Source organism: Haliotis rufescens, unplaced genomic scaffold, assembly GCF_023055435.1.
Source record: "Haliotis rufescens isolate VD_foot unplaced genomic scaffold, xgHalRufe1.0.p SCAF_3, whole genome shotgun sequence".
Taxonomy (NCBI): Eukaryota; Metazoa; Mollusca; class Gastropoda; order Lepetellida; family Haliotidae; genus Haliotis; species Haliotis rufescens.
In genome coordinates, this window is record NW_025964001.1 from 30,870,280 (window position 1) to 30,891,182 (window position 20,903).

The window sequence follows — 20,903 nt, forward strand, 5'->3', positions numbered from 1 at the left end:
ATTTGAACTCATGATACTGCAAAGAGGAACAAAGAAACTATGACTGATGCTTCATCATTTTATACAGAGATCAGTGAATATTTTAAACACAGAAATGTCACAGCGAAATATATCAAAGTACCAAAACAAAAAATAAACGCAATTGAAGAAATAACATCTTTCGCACGTCATTTTCTCACCAAACGGCAAACTTAATTCATGATGTAAAGACCTTTATCACATTTCCCTTAATCCCACTCATACAAAGAGTAGTACAGTGTTTGTATGGTCATTATCTAATTGTAGATAGAATATATAAGGGTTTAAAAGGGTGAAGAATAGGTTTGCTTTGCTGAGAACTTGTGCAGCTGACCATGAACGTGAAAGGTGGCTTGCTTGCTAGGGTGCGCACAGGAGGGGCAGGCAATCAAGCATGTAATTTGAGAGGAAATTACCACCAACATGACCGTATATGGAGCCTCTATATCTGCCTCTCGTTTCAGCCTTTGAAATTGACAGATAGTACTTAAGTGCAAATAAACCTTATTTACGTGCCTCTTTCAATGTTTTAAATACAATATTTGCATTAACAATGCTACAATCTTTCCAGTTCTAGATCTACAAAGTTATAAACATGAGACTTGCACTTGAATAACCAACAGTGAAATGAGAGTGCAGATCATTTTGTTTGCCTGACTAAAATCTTTATTATCATATTATGTATGGATTTGAACAAAAGGTAAATGTGTTTAGTTCTGTTGTTTCACTTGTCAATGATAAATACCTTGCTTGTTTCCAGAGCAACAAGTTCACAGTGTGTGGTGACATCCATGGCCAGTTCTATGATCTCATGAACATATTCTCTCTCAACGGGGAGCCATCTGAAGACAATCCATATGTATCCTTGCCTCATTAGGACAACACCCAGGAAACAGTTGGGGTTCAGTGTATAGAGTTGCTTCCCTCAGCTGTGCTAGGTTCCAGTGATTGTTGGTTTAGATGTCTGTGACTTGCATGACTTTGGGTTTTTCTCTAAGGAAGGAGCATTTGGGGTAGCTTAGTGGTTGGAAGCAATGGTTAGAGCTTTGGGGGTAGCCTAGTGGGTTGGAAGTAATGGTTAGAGCCTTTGGGGTAACCTAATGGTTGGACACAATGGTTAGAGCCTTTGGGGTAACCTAATGGTTGGAAGCAATGGTTAGAGCCTTTGGGGTAGCCTAAAGGTTGGAAGCAATGGTTAGAGCCTTTGGGGTAGCCTAATGGTTGGAAGCAGTAGTTAGAGCCTTTGGGGTAGCCTAGTGGTTGGAAGTAGTTAGAGCCTCTAGGGTAGCCTAATGGTTAAGAAGCAATGGTTAGAGCCTTTGGGGTAACCTAATGGTTGGACACAATGGTTAGAGCCTTTGGGGTAACCTAATGGTTGGAAGCAGTAGTTAGAGCCTTTGGGGTAGCCTAATGGTTAGAGCCTTTGGGGTAGCCTAATGATTGGACCCAATGGTTAGAGCCTTTGGGGTAACCTAATGGTTGGATGCAATGGTTAGAGCCTTTGGGGTAGCCTAATTGTTGGAAGCAATGGTAAGAGCCTTTGGGGTAGCCTAATGGTTGGAAGCAATGGTAAGAGCCTTTGGGGTAACCTAATGGTTGGATGCAATGGTTAGAGCCTTTGGGGTAGCCTAATGGTTGGAAGCAATGGTAAGAGCCTTTGGGGTAACCTAATGGTTGGATGCAATGGTTAGAGCCTTTGGGGTAGCCTAATGGTTGGAAGCAATGGTAAGAGTCTCTAGGGTAGCCTAATGGTTGGATGCAATGGTTAGAGCCTTTTGGGAAGCCTAATGGTTGGATGCAATGGTTAGAGCCTTTGGGGAAGCCTAATGGTTGGACGCAATGACTTACCTCATTGCTGGTCATTGTACCCAATGTGGATTGTTGCTCTTGATTTATGTCACATTATGTAAGTCAACATCAGTCACACACTTTTCTAAGAATTTGATAATTATGATTTTATAGATGCCTTAACTCTATCCAGCTGTTTAATGGAGACTTCGTGGACCGCGGCTCTTTCTCGGTTGAGTGTATAATGACTCTGTTCAGCTTGAAGCTGCTCTACCCCAATCACTTCTTCATGGCTCGAGGTATTTGGAACACACAGAGAAATCGTCTGCCCCTGTGTCACTTTTAGTCAGTCTCTAGTTTCTTAGAATGCGGGGACACGGGTGGCCCTGTCATCTAAAGCGCCGCAATTCGCTGTGCAGGGTTGCGTCCATTGGCGACGTTAGAATATTATGGTTGTGGGTTTGTATCCCGGTGTTCCCCGCCTGTGTTTCTAGGTTTGTCAGGACAATACTCCTGCTCGCATAGTTTCTCTAAAGTGGTAAACGAGATCTGCATCACTTTGAGCTTTCCAGCCACGGTAAGCTGACACGCCATGATATAACTGGAATACTGTTCGAGGCGGCATTAAACCCAACTCACTCAATCTTAATATGCTTACAGACCATATGTTGTTATGAAACAATCACACCATTCCGATCTCATCCCATTTTCTGCTCAGAAATAAAGAGACTTGAGGATTCCTAACACTCTAGGGTAGCTTCATACAATTAGTTTCATTTAACGTTATTCATAACTTTATTTCAAGACCTATTTGTTACTCAAGTCAGTCACAAGTTGCGTACATTTACAAATCACTTTGATCAACTGTTTGTTCTGTTGCCAGGGAACCATGAAAGCGTGACGATGAACCAGATGTATGGATTTGATGGAGAAGTGAAATCAAAATATCCTTGTTGTCAGTGATATGTTTAGGAGAACCTTTGATGAAGAGAATATTTTGAGTAGGTTGAAAAATGTCTTAAAAGCAGCAAACATTTTCATACATTAACATTAACTTGTTCTGTTCTGGAGCTTGAAATGATACACCATAGACCCGTGAAGATCCGGTGTAGAATAGGTCTTCAGCAACCTGTGCTTGCCATAAAAGGCGACTTTGCTTGTTGTAAGAGGCAACTAACTGGATCGGGTGATCAGGCTCGCTGACTTAGTTGATGCATGTTATCGTATCCCAATTAATCCTTGATTAATTACAAACCGCTGTCATATAGCTGGAATATTGCTGAGTGCATTAAACAACAAACACACAAAGAAACCAAAGTTACAGTACGATGTGCATTGCAAGATTTTGTATGATCCTGGTTCAATGTGTATCTGCAACACAAATGTCTCCGAGGTAACATGGAAACAACAACAAGACTTGAAAAACTGTTTGTCTGCAGATGTGTATATATCTATGCATTGTCAAATCTTTCTGTTTATATCTGTATATCAAACGAAGTTTGAATTAATTTCAAATATATTATATAATGCAAATATAAGCACACAAACATATAGAAATTATTATATTGTCTTATAGATAAATGTTTTATCTGTATGTGCATAAAATATTTGGAAGAGTCAAACACTATTAGTTATGCTTTTATCAAAACTGGGTCATTTTCCTATAGACCTTGTAAACAGTGTTTTTGGTGCGGTAGTTAATAAGTGCACCCAGCTCAATAGAATACACATGAACCTCCTTTTGTAGTCCACGCCTTGTCTGATTTACATTCGTCCGTAATCATTTCGTTTCCAGAATCTAACTATAGTGTAAATATTTGAATATCAAATCTGACAGCCAATTTGTTTAGTGGCTGTCTTTATTAACATTTTGCTCTGTTGACTACTTGACCAGGTGAGCTACAGTGCCGTGACACTATTATTTCATGTTGACATTCTGAGAACATTGCCAATGTGACGATGTGCGTTTTATTGCCTTAACTTGGGCCACATACACTAGTCAGATGGCTCAACTATTCACAGAGGTCTTCAACTGGCTTCCACTTGCTCACTGTATCAACAACAAAATTATGGTGAGTAACCTCTTCATCAACACTTTCACTATGGATAGTTAAAAAACCATAAATATTTATCAACATTGTGTTTTGTTTATTACTTCGTTTGGTGTCATGGGTGGCCTGGTTCGCTGTGCAGAGTTGCGTCCCTTGCTACCCCAGAGACCTATGATTGTGGGTTCGAATCCCGGGTTTGCTCCAATTATGTTTCTAGGTTTGTCAGCACCATACCTGTGCTCGGGGTTTCACCAAAGTGATTAACGTCTGAGACCTGCATCACTTAGGGGTTTCCTCCAAAAATGAACTGACACGCCCTGATATAATTGAATATTATTAATAGCTGCGCTAAACCAAACGCACTGTCACTGACAGTTACTGAGGAGTACAGAAAGATGGAGGTTCCATCCCCGGCCATGTCATACAAAAAGATGTTAAAAGATGTTACCCTGTCTGGCACTCGGCATTGAGGGGCTAAAACAAATACTCGTCAGCTTGGAATCAGTATACTGTGTCTGAGCGGGGTATTCATGTTAAACAGCAATATGGTATCGCAGTGGGCTTGCACTATATAATTGGCATTAGTCCAGACTAGTACAAGCACACACACACACACACACACACACACACACACACACACACACACACACACACACACACACACACACACACACACACACACACACACAGATACACACACACACACACACACACACACACACACACACACACACACACACAGTGGCTATATAAGTGGAAGAATCTTGACCACGCCGTTGAACCCCACTTTACCTCACCTCACCTCAGTGGATTTTGGTAAGGAGAGTGCACATTTCAAGAAAAGTGTTACCATGTCCAGTACCAGGTTTAGGGATTTGAGAAAAGAACAATGACATTTATACCATTTATTACTACAGTCATTAATGTTTATCAACATGCCCATGCTGATACACTTAAGTCTATATTTCCCAGTGGTGATCCCCTCCCTCACTCACTGACTCTCAAACACTCACTCACTGACTCTCAAACACTCACTCACTGACTCTCAAACACTCACTCACTGACTCTCAAACACACACTCACTTACTCTCAAGTTCATGCACACCCACCCACTCACTCACAAACACCCACCCACTCTCAAACACTCACTCACTCTCAAACACACATACTCACTTACTCACAAACACACAAACACTCACTCAAACACTCAGTCACTCAGTCACTCATTCTCAAACATCAACCCACTCTCTCAATCTCAAACAATCACTCACACTCTAACACCAACACTAAAACTCCCAGCCACTTATTCACTCTAAAACACCCACCCAGCCACTGACTCACTCTCAAACACCCACACACATACTCACTCTCAAACACTCACTCACACTCACCCACCCACCCACTTCAAGCTAGAGTACTACTAGATGAGGCCCTGTAGGTTATTCATAAATCTAAATATGATGTAGGTGATGCATGGAGGCCTGTTCTCCGAGGACACGGTATCCCTTGACGACATCCGGAAGGTAGAACGGAACAGACAGCCTCCTGAGACAGGTGAGTCCTGCAGAAGGATGTGTTGTAGTGTTTATCATGACACACTGGTACAGGTGGCCCTTTTGTCTTAAGGCTCTGGACCAGGCTGTGCAGAGTTAATCATTCCCGGGTCTGCAGTTAGGACATGGGTTAAAGTACCAGACACGCCCTAATCATACCCGGGTCATCCAACACCATCATAATGCTGGTGGGTTTCACCCATGTGTAAACATCTAGAACCTACGTCATTTTGGACTGCAAAGGGCTCAGAGATTATCCATATTCAAATCAGACCTAAAGACATTTTTATAATACTATCACAATGTATGACTTCAATCTTTATAGTGCAGGAGTATTTTGATCAAAGATCCCTTCAGCTATTGGTGGAACGCTGCACCAAAGTCAAATTACATTGTTTCTTGACACTCTTTCCACTGAGCAATATGGGGGCGGTCGGGTAGCCTAGTGGTTGAAGTATTCGCTTGTTATGCTGAAGACCTGGGTTCAATTCCTGACTTGGGTACAATGTGTGAAGCCCATTTCTGGTGTCCTCCGCCGTGATATTGCTGGAATTTTGCTACAAGCGGTGTAAAACCATACTCACTCACTCACTCACTCACTCACTGAGCAAAATGCATCTTGACACTTTTTTTACGGTCTAGTATGGATCAACTATTTTGGTAAAAATATGTTGACACAGTTCTCGATTAACATTTTGAAAACTGAACAAATGAACATTCCGGAATGTCTAATATATGGTTGCGATTGTATGATAGTGCTTCCCACGTACTGTGCAACACCTCCGTTCAAATGTTTTTCCCATGGAAGCGAGAAAGACGATAATTTTGAGGGAATCAGTCGTAAGGGTCGTAACTGTTATAACTGTCGGAATACCCCGTAAATGTTGGAATACCCCATGTTAACGTTTTCGAGTTTGCATGATTAGAAAGCACATTCCGACTGTCGCTTTCATGATCTGGTAAGCGACACTTTGATTAGTCAGATGAAAGGCATTCTGATGTGACCCGTAATGGGAAGTCCTCAGATCTTTGTTTAGTGGTAGCAAGAACTAAGAACTGGTTTTAATGAGATTGTGTCGGAAACAGGCAGAAAAGTCGATGTTTTCTGATAGATTTGCTTCCCACAAGTCAGTTTGTTGTTGAAAGTCCACATATCACCCTCGTCTCACACCTTTATAGGTATGGCCAGCATTCTAGAAATAGTTACCACACAAAGTTTCAGGATTTATGTCATATGTCAACATCAGCCACCAAGGGCAGGTCACTCTAAGTACCACTTCGGAGCAAGTCAATAACGACTCACTCAGTTTTCCCCTTAATATGAAGTTACTATGTACACTGACACATGACAAAACAGAATGAAGTGTATCGCATCATTTTGAAGTCATGCTACACTAGTGTTTTGGTGGTTCTTCATATTTTTCAGCTGTGGACCCTAGGATTACCATTCCCTACTTTAGACAATGTCATTGTGTATTTCATAAAAGTGCTATTCTCTCAATACATGTGTGGTGACATACAAAATGATCCTGTGGGGATTCTGGTTTGGAATAAATTTCCCGGCAAGCCAGTATTGTTACTTCTACAGACTTTAGAAGCTGAACGCCCTCCTTTAAAAAAACTACAGCTTAATGTGACAAATACATTGACGTGTAAATGTACTGCAGACCATAAGGACCCATACAATTTTAAAACTATAGGCCTGACATGAGATCTACCTGCCACGGGCCTATTATTTCAAACACTACAGCAACCTATTCTGGTCATAAGAAGTGACCAAATAGACCAGGTGGTCAGGCTCAGCGACTTGGTTGAAACACCGAAAGTTTGGATCATTGCTTACAGTATCGATCTCTGGATTGTCTGGTCCTGAAATTAATTTACAGGCTGCCATCATAGCTGGAATAATTCTTAGTTAAGCAACAAACCGACAAAACCTAACGAATGTTCTGCTCTCGCCCAGGCATCATGTGTGAACTCCTGTGGTCAGACCCCCAGCCCCAGCCCGGGAGATCCACCAGCAAGAGGGGAGTAGGGGTCCAGTTCGGACCTGATGTCACCAAGAAGTTCCTGCAATACAACAACCTGGACTATGTCATCCGCAGCCATGAAGTGAAGAATGATGGCTACGAGATGGCGCATGATGGAAAGTGCATCACTGTCTTCTCAGCTCCCAACTACTGGTAAGAATTGTTCCAACCTAATGCTTATATTTAGTCAATTGAGAATGTGTTCTTTATGGTTTACATTATGTATCAAATAGTTTCCTGAATATCTTGCTACATATCCATTGTTTGGCAAGCCGTGTGAGCTTGGCTGTAACATGTCTTGGAGAACCCTTTGTTGATTGGCTGTAACATGTTTCGGAGAGCCCTTTGTTGATTGGCTGTAACATGTCTGGGAGAGCCCTTTGTTGATTGGCTGTAACGTGTCTGGGAGAACCCTTTGTTGATTGGCTGTAACGTGTCTGGGAGAACCCTTTGTTGATTGGCTGTAACATGTCTGGGAGAACCCTTTGTTGATTGGCTGTAACATGTCTGGGAGAATCCTTTGTTGATTGGCTGTAACGTGTCTGGGAGAACCCTTTGTTGATTGGCTGTAACGTGTCTGGGAGAATCCTTTGTTGATTGGCTGTAACATGTCTTGAAGAATCCTTTGTTGATTGGCTGTAACGTGTCTGGGAGAACCCTTTGTTGATTGGCTGTAACATGTCTGGGAGAATTTTTTTTTGTTGATTGGCTGTAACGTGTCTTGGAGAATCCTTTGTTGATTGGCTGTAACATGTCTGGGAGAATCCTTTGTTGATCAGCTGTAACATGTCTTGGAGAACCCTTTGTTGATTGGCTGTAACATGTCAGAGAGAACCCTTTGTTGATTAGCTGTAACATGTCTGGAAGAAACCTTTGTTGATTAGCTGTTACATGTCTGGGAGAACCTTTGTGTTTCGCTGTTGCATGTTTGGGAGGGACAGACCATGAGTGACAGTTGCATGTTTGTGAGAGCTTGGCTGTGATTGGCTGTAACATGTCTGGGAGAATCCTTTGTTGATTGGCTGTAACGTGTCTGGGAGAACCCTTTGTTGATTGGCTGTAACGTGTCTGGGAGAATCCTTTGTTGATTGGCTGTAACATGTCTGGGAGAATCCTTTGTTGATTGGCTGTAACGTGTCTGGGAGAACCCTTTGTTGATTGGCTGTAACATGTCTGGGAGAATCCTTTGTTGATTGGCTGTAACGTGTCTGGGAGAACCCTTTGTTGATTGGCTGTAACATGTCTGGGAGAACCTTTGTGTTTCGCTGTTGCATGTTTGGGAGGGACAGACCATGAGTGACAGTTGCATGTTTGTGAGAGCTTGGCTGTGATTGGCTGCTGCATGTTTGGGAGGGACATACCATGATTGACAGTTGCATGTTTGGGAGAGCTAGGCTGTGATTGGCTGCTGCATGTTTGGGAGGGACATACCATGAGTGACAGTTGCATGTTTGGGAGAGCTAGGCTGTGATTGGCTGCTGCATGTTTGGGAGAGACATACCATGAGTGACAGTTGCATGTTTGGGAGAGCTAGGCTGTGATTGGCTGCTGCATGTTTGGGAGGGACATACCATGGGTCACAGTTGCATGTTTGGGAGAGCTAGGCTGTGAATGGCAGCTGCATGTTTGGGAGGGACATACCATGAGTGCCAGTTGCCTGTTTGTGGTAAAACAAAAGTCATTGGTTGCTGCATGTTTGATGGCGTCATGGTGATTGTCTGATTCATGTTTCTTGCAGCTTTCAAATCAGTGTCAGGATGACAACAATAATTTCCTTTCTTTATTTTAGCTTGACATTTTGCTGTTTCAGTGATACCATGGGTAACAAAGGTGCTTTCATAACTGTCCAAGGAAATGATCTCACACCTAAGTTTACTTCCTATGACGCTGTGGTAAGTATTCTCACCAGAAGAGTCCTGGTGGTCTAAGTATTCACAGTTTGTTGTGCCCAAGGATCTACTGGTCCTAGGGTTGAATGATGCTTGGTCAGCTGACACAATACCTGTGCTCATTGGTTTCACTCTGGTAGTAGAGTGCACTGGAGTGAGTGAGTGAGTGATAAAGTATGTTTTTTAGCAATATTCCAGCTATATCACGGCGGGGGACACCAGAAATGGGCTTCACACTTTGTACCCATGTCGGGAATCGAAGCCAGGTCTTTGGCGTGACGTCCCTTGGGCACGCCAGAAACCTATGATTGTGGGTTCGAATCCTGGTTCGCCCCGATTATGTTTCTAGATTTGTCAGCACCATACCCATGCTCTTGGGTTTCACCGAAGTGGTAAACATCTGGGATCTGCATCACTTGGGACTTTCCTCCCACATTAAGCTGACATGCCGTGATATAACTAGAATACTGTTAAAAGCGGCTTTAAACCCAACTCACTCACCTCTTTGGCGTGACAAGCGAACGCTTTAACCACAAGGCTGCCCGACCGCCCCAGTTCACTGGAACTCTCTCCTGCTGAATATAGGACATGAACAAACATCATTATAGTATTGCATTCTCCATATTGTCCTTCATCAAAGACGTTTGCAGTCCTCATTAGTACCTACTTATTTGGCTACATGTCATTAAAACTGGGATTCCAGGTTACAACTGATCCTTTTCATAAGAGGTAACTGAATTGGTCGGATTGTCAGGCATGGTGACATGTTTGATTGGATAACATTGTACCCGACGGCACGTAAATCGTATTGCTATATATGACGCAATATGGAGAGCTGTATTGTGATACATATTGCAATAAGTATTGGAGCCCAAATTATATATGTTTGTACTGTTGAAATGGTATTTCTTCATTCAATAATCCAGACTTCAGATTGCGAGATGGGAGGTATTGATAAACAAGACTACCTACTAATTAATCAATATGGAATGTTTATGTAAACAACGTAAACGGTGTGTCGTGTTTACATGGTTTAGATAGGTACCCAGTCCCATCCAAATCCCTCAAGATGGTAGATATAACTTATGTAATTATATGTCAATTCTTCTGTGACTATTGGAAAATATCAATACGCAAGCGTTGTATTGCGATATTTGTTGCTAACGAACGTATTGCAATATACCAGTAATATTACATACCCCTAACAGCTTGGTACATTATTCATATTATCAATAACTGGTTTGACTGGTCTTTATCTCATTATTTACAGAATGCCATGATTTTGTTAGATTAATAATAAGTGACGTTTATAGCAACACACCACAGATAGACAATAAAAACGTGAACCCTGTATTTTCAACTCTTTCTGTTTAGGTTATTTGTTGTTTAATCATTTGTCTTCTCTTTCCTTTGCAGCCACATCCAAACGTGAAACCTATGGCCTATGCAAGTCCACTATTTAATTTGTTTTAGGAACAAAATGTAAATATGTGTAAGATATGTGTGAACATCTGTGAATAGGATGTAAATTATGAACCATGAGATTGTGTATGATAGAACCTGATTATAGATTACAGCATGCCAAGCATTGTGTTAACACTCAACTCAGTATGTTTATTTGACATTATTCCTGCTTTTGTGAACATTAACATGTCGGCATCATGAGGGTGAAACATCAGAACAATTAGTTCTAATTTTGAAATTGTTGTGGGCAGACTTACCTTTATGTGCAACTTGAGTGTTACCATGGTTACACATTTTTCATATTCTGTCTCAAATGATCCTGGTATGTGGAAAATGGAACACATTCACCTTCCACTCACACACAAGTAAACTTATCAAATCTGCTTGTTCTGGGTGAAAGGCTACTTGCCGTGTATGGTTAAATATGTTTCTTTTTTAACAAATTATTCACCTTGAATGTCAATGATGAAAAAGTGACAAGTACCAGTAATAATACTTCATTATGAAGTAAATTTTCTTAATCATCAAAAAGTTATTTACAATGTATATTATCTAATACGAAGAGTGTAGATATGTCATGCAATGGTATTTCCCCACTCCTGTCATTACTACAGAGCTGTCATGCAGGAATTTGTATTGATGCAGCCAAGACTTCTACACATGGGACCACATAATGTTGTAAGAATGTGGAGGCGAATGTGATCATGTAGTACCATCGATGTAAGTATAGGAGCCTGTACCAGTACACTTTGTACATCTTCCTGAGGCAAGGGCATTAACTTACTATAATAGTCCAGTTTCCTCCCTTGCCGAACTAGACTGAAATTTGTGGCTCGAACGTAGTGCCACCAGTGGCTATTACAAGTTATGTCCCATCTATGTCCCTCCTGATGACCAATCAGATTCCACCTGTCATGTCACATGCATTTGCTTCAAACAAAATGGCGACGATCAAGACGATCTGGTGGATAATCAAAATCTATGTTGTGATATAAGGGGTCTTACTTCGTGAAGTGCATCAAATCAGGTAAGCACCTTGATTAAAATTGTGATATGATTTGGGAAATATCTATTGATGCCGAGTTGGCGGTACATATTCTTTGCAAACCATGCAAACAACCTTAATTTGCATGGCAGTTTACGAACGGGATGTCGATTTCGTTACGAGATTTTGATGGGACTATGCATAGACTCATTAGTCAAGCAGAACTATCACCATGATCACTGCGGAATTCCTGCCTAGTTTGCCAAGGATGGAAAGTGGACTTTTATAGTCAGTTAACTCCCTTGCCCCGGGAAGACGCATGGAAGTACTGTATCTTCAGTCAGCTGTGCAGCCCAAGAAGGCATGCATGTTTCCCAGTGTTGCCATGTTATTGCGCATGGCCTTTGGCATCCCTGAGATTTACCATACCCCAGATTACTTGTATGGTGATAGTTGGATGTTGGGATGGAAGGAATGCTTGTAGCCGCTGCCTAATCAGCACACAGTGTCAGACTCGTCCTCATCAAGGATCCATATATAGGTAGCTGATACTCAGCCATGCTTTCAGCATCCTCGGTGCTCAACGGTGTCATATCTCCATTCTGTTATGATCTATTCAACACCACATCTTCATCAGGCGGAGGGGGCACGGGTGGCCCAGTCGTCAAAGGCGCCGTGATTCGCTGTGCAGAGTTGCGTCCCTTGGGCACGCTAGAAACCTGTGATTGTGGGTTTGAATCCCGGTTCGCCCCAATTATGTTTCTAGGTTTGTCAGCACCATACCCGTGCTCGTGGGTTTCACCGAAGTGGTACACGTCTTAGACCTGCATCACTTCCGGCTTTTCTCCCACATTAAGCTGACACGCCAAAAATGAACTGACACGCTGTGATATAACTGGAATAATGTTAAAAGCGGCGTTAAACCCAACTCACTCACTCACTCACTCACTCACTCACTCATCAGGTGGAAAACCATACAGCCTGAACTCCCCAGGAGCACTGATACCGTCACAATACATATCTCGATACATAGGTCATGTACAATATGTATCTCTGTCCGCCAGAATAATACAAAGGCCATGGAATTAAAAAGTTTATCAATTTAAAAAAAATGGTACTTACATGATGGTCACTTTTTCTTGATGAAGAAGTATTTTTATGGTCATGTATTGCAACACAGGTCTGCATGTCATTTTGTATCATGTATCATTCAGAAGACCATGCACATATTGGGGTGAATCAGAGTTTGGGTGTTTTGTTTCACCCAAATGAAACTAACACACATGTGACAAAATCAAAATCCATTGCTCTTTTGGTTATACATCTTTTCAGACTAATCATTTCATATTTTAGGGCTGGGGAGGGGTTTGGACAAGAAATACAATTCTTTTCCCTGAAGCTGAACACAGTTGTACTCAGAACACACAGCATGTCTAGTAAACAATATATTTTTTATTGTAAAATCTGTGACAAAAGTTGTGTTTTCCTGTAGTTTCTTGAGCATGGTATTTTCGTCAACAAAATGCCCGCCCACCCAGAATATCAAAGACTGGGCGCCTACAGTATCTGTGTGGGAGGTCAGCTTGGCTTTAGCTTGTATGAGAGCTACTTCAAAGTACATATCAACCTTCCCAAAGTCTTGGGAGTAAACCTTCGACGTATTTTCTGATCTTGTGGGAAGAGTCTTTTGTTAGTTGCCTTGTATTGACAGAACACATGCAAGTGAATGTTCATAGGTAGAAATGATGTAAATGCCAAATGGACGCTGCATTATTTTTCAATATTCAAGTCATGTATAAAACTGCCAAATGAGAAAGCATGAAGGAACTGGTTCGTATTGACCAGGACAAGAAGTGTCCGGAGAGTGAGGGAGTGTTGGGTTGGTAGGTGGGCATATAACAGCATTCATTGTTGTGTGACTTGTACATTCTTCAGGGTCTGTTACAAGAAACGATGCATGACATCAAGAACCCAGGAATACATGAGTTAAGATATTCTGACATTCTTTGAAAATGCAGTGATGTCTCTATATCGATATATATTGAAAAATTGTTTTCAGTCTGACCTATAAACATATCGAAAAAGGTTTTGCTTGATGTTTTATTCTGGTACTACACGATCACTTGGAGTGTTGTTCTTGACTCAGGGTTAACAGTGTTTCAAGAAACCTCTTTTTTTTAATTACTTGGTTTACAGATTTTCTTTTTTAAAAACAGATCCTGTGTAGAACTGCTATTGCAAAGTTAGGTTGTGGTCACTAAATAGTGTAGTCTGTAGTGTGGAATAGTAAGATATGTGACCCCAGTTTTCCAACTATTAGGGCAGAAACATCTGGAAGCAGTGGACAACTATTGAAAACATCCTCTCATTTATACACTATATGGAAGTTTGGGGATGTTGGAAATGGGCCTCCGAAACAATTACAGTTTTGTTTTTGTGAACTTATTATTAACAGACATTGCAGAAATAAGAAATAACTGTTTGCTTTCTTTATTTTTTTTCCACATTTGTGAAATTAGGGTCGGATGATCTGTAATTCAAGTAACAACAAACCTAATCAATACGAAAAATAGGAGCTGAAAATATTTTTTAAAAAAGGTATCATTGTTTCAATGGTATTCCAGCTGTTTCATATGTTGGTCGCTGGTACCATCTACAATGACGTCAGAACTGAATTCAGAGGTGAAGACCCTAATATAGACCTGATAGAATGTGAAGCCTATTTTGTTCCAACATCAAGATCTACCCTCAAAGAGCTGTTGGGAGTGAAGCCAAACATGCCTGTTTTGATTTCCGTTTCAAGGGCATTTTCCTACTCGTGGTAGGTTGTCGGGAAGTGTTAGCTATAGCTCCAACAATGCAGCAGTCAACAACCACTAAGCAGCATACGTGTTTCCAGCAGGTTTCACATGACAGTTACTGTGTTTTTGCCTTACTAGCCCCTTGCCCCTCAGTGTACCTGCATGGTGTACCCCACAGTGTACCAGGGTACTTGCTTGGTGGACCCCACAGTGAACCAGGGTACTTGCTTGGTGGACCCCACAGTGTACCAGGGTACTTGCTTGGTGGACCCCACAGTGTACCAGGGTACTTGCTTGGTGGACCCCACAGTGTACCAGGGTACCTGCTTGGTGGACCCCACAGTGAACCAGGGTACTTGCTTGGTGGACCCCACAGTGAACCAGGGTACCTGCTTGGTGGACCCCACAGTGAACCAGGGTACTTGCTTGGTGGACCCCACAGTGAACCAGGGTACTTGCTTGGTGGACCCCACAGTGAACCAGGGTACTTGCTTGGTGGACCCCACAGTGTACCAGGGTACTTACTTGGTGAACCCCACAGTGAACCAGGGTACCTGCTTGGTGGACCCCACAGTGTACCAGGGTACTTACTTGGTGGACCCCACAGTGTACCAGGGTACTTACTTGGTGGACCCAACAGTGTACCAGGGTACTTGCTTGGTGGACCCTCCTAGTACACCAGGATTGTGCATGGTGAACAGGCACAACCGGACAGCTTGAAAGGTACATCATTATGCAAGATTTATAATTGTTCAATTATTAGTGCTAATTATGCAATATTGGATGTTTGAAATAGACATTGTCCTTATGTTGACTTTACTTGTCACAAACGTTTACCAAATATACAAAAGACATCTACATCAAATGAATTTAAAGGTATTTTGTGGGTAGCCTGATAATAATGTTTGTGATATTGTTCTGTTTTAAGAAGTTGTCCAGTAAATGTGACATTAGCTGCACTACATGTAGTCCTGGGGAGTGACTTCCTGTTGCTGTACAGTGTACATCCTGCCTGTTGTGTTTGTGCTGTGTTACTGTCTTCTGAAGATCAAACACTCCTCTCAGTTGTCAGTGAAAACATGGGAGAACTTAAAATGTCTTCTTATGTTAAGACCAGACTTTTTCTTCTGCTCGTACAGATCCGCCTCAACTAAATTGTGCAACATTAATATTCTTTTTGTAATTTAAAAAGAATTATATCTATAAATCACTGTTTGATGAAATCTTAAATTTGTGTTTTCATATTTTTTGTATCACATTTTCCAGACTAGTCTACTTTATTTAACCTCAAATGAAGCCTGTCAATAAGCTGATTTTTATTTATTTACCTCCTGTCGTGCATGTTGTCTAAATAAATCTTTAAAGGTCTTACCAAATTGGTCTGGCCTAGTGATTATAAAGATTGTTATCTGTACATCTGTTTTCCTATTCTGTGATGTATGTCTCTGTAGTACTTCTTTCGCTAGTATGTGTTCATTTGCATACCCAACGTGAGAAGAGGGTTTCATTATTTTTATAGGCACAATTGGTGAAGGCAATTCTACTTTCCCCTGCCTATACTTGAGATCAGATCTTTTACTCCGATGCAACACTTCTCTGTGTGACCATCTGACGACACCTACCTCCACAGAAGGTGACGTCAGGTGGATACTGAGCCATCTTTGACTTACAATGTAAATAAAGGATGATTTGGTTTTTTGAGACAATCAGCTGTCAGCTTTCTAAAATAATATGGCTTCATTTCTCTACCACCTTGAATTTTTATTTTAGCAACAGGAAATCCACACAAATATGGCTTCAATGGTACTTCCTTCTGGCTGTAAACATCAGTGTGTATAAAATGTCCCAATGTAATGGCAGCGGTCTTCGTTATATATATTATGCAAGGTCTCTTTCGAGATACAGAAATATGATATACTGTTGCAATGCTTTGCTTACCGGTACTTGTATCGAGAAGGGCGGTGGGGTAGCCTGTTGGTTAAAGTGTTGCTCGTCACGCTGAAGGCCCAGGTTCGATTCCCCACATGGGTACAATGTGTGAAGCCCATTTCTGGTGTCCCCCGCCATGACATTGCATTGATATTGCTAAAAGCGGTGTAAAATCTCACTCACTCACTGTATCGAGAATTTAGCTGATTGGCTGATCACAAAATTCACATGACACAACCTCCTCTGGAGGTGTCCGCAAATCTAGATGCAGGAAGGTGTCGTATCCGAGTAAAAGATATGATTTTAATGATAATGCTGTAATATTGCTTCAGTGTTGCTGAAGGCAGTACATCACTTCACTCACTCCATGCATGTGCATTTACAAACATGTCATAAGTGTTGCAAGAGCTCTTGTGGTATGAAGCAAAACTGATATGACAAATGCAGAATACAGATAACATGTGAATATTCCTGAATGTCTTAGAGTAACCTACCCTTGATATGTCATAAGTCATGGGTTAGAATGGATTGCATGCAGATGGAGCGTAGACTCCGGTGTTTTGAGGGAAACTATACTTCAAACATGATGTATGGAACTGGGAACATAATCAGTGCCACATTCTTGATAGTTCAGTGTGTCACTTTGAAGACATTATTTTAACCAATATAGGCTTTCTATTTCTATTGATATGTATTTTGAAATTATGAAGTATCTTCTCTACTCTCAGTATGTTTGATTCAATAGATGCAGAGATGCCAGCTTCCGATGTCAAAATTGTGGTGGATATATACCATTTGATTAGAGAGGAAAAGAATTCTAAATACAGAATGATCATCCCAACAGCATTGGCTTTTGACTGCCATGTTTCTGAAAGTTTTGAAATATTTTCGTTTCTTTGGGGATTATAAAAATCTTTATATTACAAACTCCTAATTTAATTTGATTCAGGATTGGCATCACTTCAATCAAAATGCAGCAATGGTTGAGTCAAAGTTCATTCATAAACAAAATTAATAACACCTGTCATAGGGATAACAGCATCACAAGGCAGTATTTGAATGTTGCAGAACATCTCCTTACCTTTTGTTTTGGATGTACTGACATGCCAGTGAAATTGACTCGACTGCAGTTAGCAGTTTTAATTAATACTGGAGAACAAATACCCTAGCACAGGATAACATGAAAATGTTTCCAGGTATTTCATATCTACATTATTCATGTCAACATGGTAAAGACATTTACATTTGAATAAAACAATTTTAAAGTCCACAAGCATGTATTTGAACATAATAATGTAAGTCGAACTTCATTAGAGTTCCAAACATTGCATATTTTAAATTCTCAGGGGTTCTAGCAGACAAGGAATTAGAGTAGGGCTGGGATGAGTCTAAATTTACTACCCAGGTACCCACCCCACTATTACCCGATCCTACCTGGGTACCCGCTGTAGGACTCCAGAGATTGGTACAAAATGTCTGATTTGGAATAGTTTGACCGTAGCCTGGAAAATTGTATTTAGATATACACGTGTATATTAAATCATCTGGTCATGCATACACTGTAGTTGACAGAAGTTTTATCTCTATTCAAACATATAAAAGTCAAAAGGAATGTGTGCATAGTCAGAAAGAAATGCGAACATTAGTGACTTGTAGTGTAACCATAGAGTTCTAGATCATTTTTAATCATTAAACAATATATCATATGAGTAACCATGGGTCCAGGTAGTCCTGTGGGTACCAGGGTCTGGCTCAGTACCCACCTGACCCGAGTACCCGAGTTACCCGTCCCAGCCCTAAATTGCAGGTACCTTTTCCCCCACAGGACCAATGGCCTTTTCTGACCATGCCGCATGAGGCCTGAAGTATGAAGGGACCTGAGATCATGGTGGCCGCAGCTGTCACGACTACGAAATGGCAATGACCATATGGTTATCATGTGTGCGATAATATAGGCATATTAGTATTCTTAACCATTATCACTAACATTGACCATTGTTGGCTAAAAACATTCAATGCTTCTGATGGGGTGTATACCAAGCATTGCAGATTCCAATAAGTCGTTTCTTCCGAGATTTTCACAAGTCTAAGATGAGCAGACAAGTTTAGACCTTTTCCAAGATGGCGACTGCCGCGAGTTGTTGTAGGCAAAGGGGCTACCTAGGTTGAGTGTTACTGTTTGTAGTCATTTAAAGCAGAAATAAAATGTCATGTGTGCACTGGTGTCTCGGAGGCAAGAATGTTGTATTTGCAGCCTTCATGTGTGCCATTTACTGGACAGTTCAATGAGGAACTAACTGGTCAGTGCTGACCAATCTCATTTTCGAGTGTACATGGTATTTTTGTTATGCTATCATTTTGTTTGTTTTAATAATTTGTTTCCACATGAAAATAAAGAGGTAAATACTTTTCATAAAAAATCATTTTCTGTTGTCTGTTCCAATGTTGTGTTGAATGTTATTTTTATCCCCTGGTTTGAAAAAAGGGGGGAGATATGGCGATCACCATGTCTGTCAGCCGGCAGTTTTCAAATACAGGAGCAGAACTCTAAACCAGTAAAATATTTCTTGTTCAAACTTTCTATATAGATCAGTCTAGTAGGAAACTGGTGCCTTTTGATGATTTGGGATTTTTTTTATATCGTTTTCGTGTTATTGAATGTCACTGCTGCAAGGGGAAGTAGTCGGACTCTGGGCCAAGAATGAGTGAGTGAATGTCATCCATCATATTGCTACAGTCCTCAATTTTCCAGCTGTATCATCGCCCATGCTTGCCGTAAAAGGCGACTATGCTTGTCGTACGAGGCGACTAACGTGTTTGGGTGGTCAGGTTGGCTGACTTGCTTGATGCATGTCATCGATCCCAATTGCGTGGATCGATGCTCATATCAATCACTGGATTGTCTGGTCCAGACTTGATTATTTACAGACCGCCGTCACATAGGTGGAATATTGCTGAGTGCAGCGTTAAACAACAAACCGACCGTCCAACCAAAATATCCAGCTGTATCTCAACGGCCTGTCCATTATCAAGTATGGCTGAAGCAATCCAGAAACTGAAACCATAAACAGGGTATGACGAGATGTTATGACAACTGATCTTCATTGAAACCGATCTTATGACAAGTAAAATGTACTGGAAATATACTCTAAACCCGAATCCCAACAGACAAGCATTATATACTGGGGATATACTCTGAACCAGAATCCCAACAGAGACAAGCATGACGTACTGGGGATGTACTCTGAACCAGAATCCCAACAGAGACAAGCATGACGTACTGGGGATGTACTCTGAACCAGAATCCCAACAGAGACAAGCATGACCTACTGGGGATGTACTCTGAACCGGAATCCCAACAGAGACAAGCATCACATACTGGGGATGTACTCTGAACCAGAATCCCAACAGAGACAAGCATGACGTACTGGGGATGTACTCTGAACCAGAATCCCAACAGAGACAAGCATGACGTACTGGGGATGTACTCTGAACCAGAATCCCAACAGAGACAAGCATGACATACTGGGGATATACTCTGAACCAGAATCCCAACAGAGACAAGCATGACGTACTGGGGATGTACTCTGAACCAGAATCCCAACAGAGACAAGCATGACGTACTGGGGATGTACTCTGAACCAGAATCCCAACAGAGACAAGCATGACATACTGGGGATATACTCTCAACCGAAATCCCAACAGAGACAAGCATGATGTACTGGGGATATACCCTAAACTGGAATCCCAACACAAACATAATGTACTGCAAATATTTTGCTTTGATACGATACCTGTCTGCATACGGTCTACTCCACAGGGGTCATATCAGGTGAACTTTCTGAGCGAAGCATTCAGATCAGCATGTCTGATTTCAGTTTCTATAAACATGATAAAACAAACTAAAACAACAAGTTCTGAATGTAGAAAAACAAGAAAGAAACACACTGTTGTTTCTGAGCGCCATAGCATCTACACTTAAAAAGGAGTAGCATCGAAGGAATATGTATGTCAATATGTTTTTTTTTAAAATGAACCCCGAATCATTTTAGAAATCTGACATCATGACTGGCTCAAAAACCAACACATTCTTCATTCAGCCAAGGTTTTCTCAGGAGGTATTGCAGCGGAGTAATCATTCAAAAGAATAATAAAAAGTTCAGCACAAATTCCTTTAATCATTTGCAAAATTACAGGCAGAAACAAAGCAAAATGGGACAATTGTACAGCTGAACCATGCAATGCAAATGCTTCACTCACTCAAAATACCTGTGAAATCTGTAAAAGCAATAAGAGCGTGGCATTGTTTAACATATATCATCATAATTTTCCTTCACAGCTCATGTTGGGGAAGCTTTTAAAACAATACATTTTGTAAACAAAATTCTTGATAAA

General features: G+C 41.1%; 2 protein-coding genes across 2 annotated transcripts in view; both read left to right on the plus strand.

The window, feature by feature from the left end:
- Positions 1–18,928, plus strand: part of LOC124145843 (serine/threonine-protein phosphatase 5-like) — a 28,492-nt gene extending 9,564 nt beyond the window's left edge. The window contains exons 7-14 of the mRNA XM_046515803.2: positions 779–877; positions 2,000–2,105; positions 2,690–2,750; positions 3,797–3,878; positions 5,324–5,411; positions 7,374–7,593; positions 9,251–9,332; positions 10,746–18,928. Coding sequence (XP_046371759.1) covers positions 779–877; positions 2,000–2,105; positions 2,690–2,750; positions 3,797–3,878; positions 5,324–5,411; positions 7,374–7,593; positions 9,251–9,332; positions 10,746–10,802 — 795 coding nt within the window. The 3' untranslated portion in view covers positions 10,803–18,928. The remainder of the gene's footprint in view (positions 1–778; positions 878–1,999; positions 2,106–2,689; positions 2,751–3,796; positions 3,879–5,323; positions 5,412–7,373; positions 7,594–9,250; positions 9,333–10,745) is intronic.
- LOC125384368 (S-antigen protein-like) lies at positions 14,636–15,253 on the plus strand. The gene has a single exon (XM_048403395.1). It carries the CDS (start codon positions 14,636–14,638, stop codon positions 15,251–15,253), a length of 618 nt encoding a protein of 205 aa, XP_048259352.1.
- Positions 18,929–20,903: the final 1,975 nt, after the last annotated feature.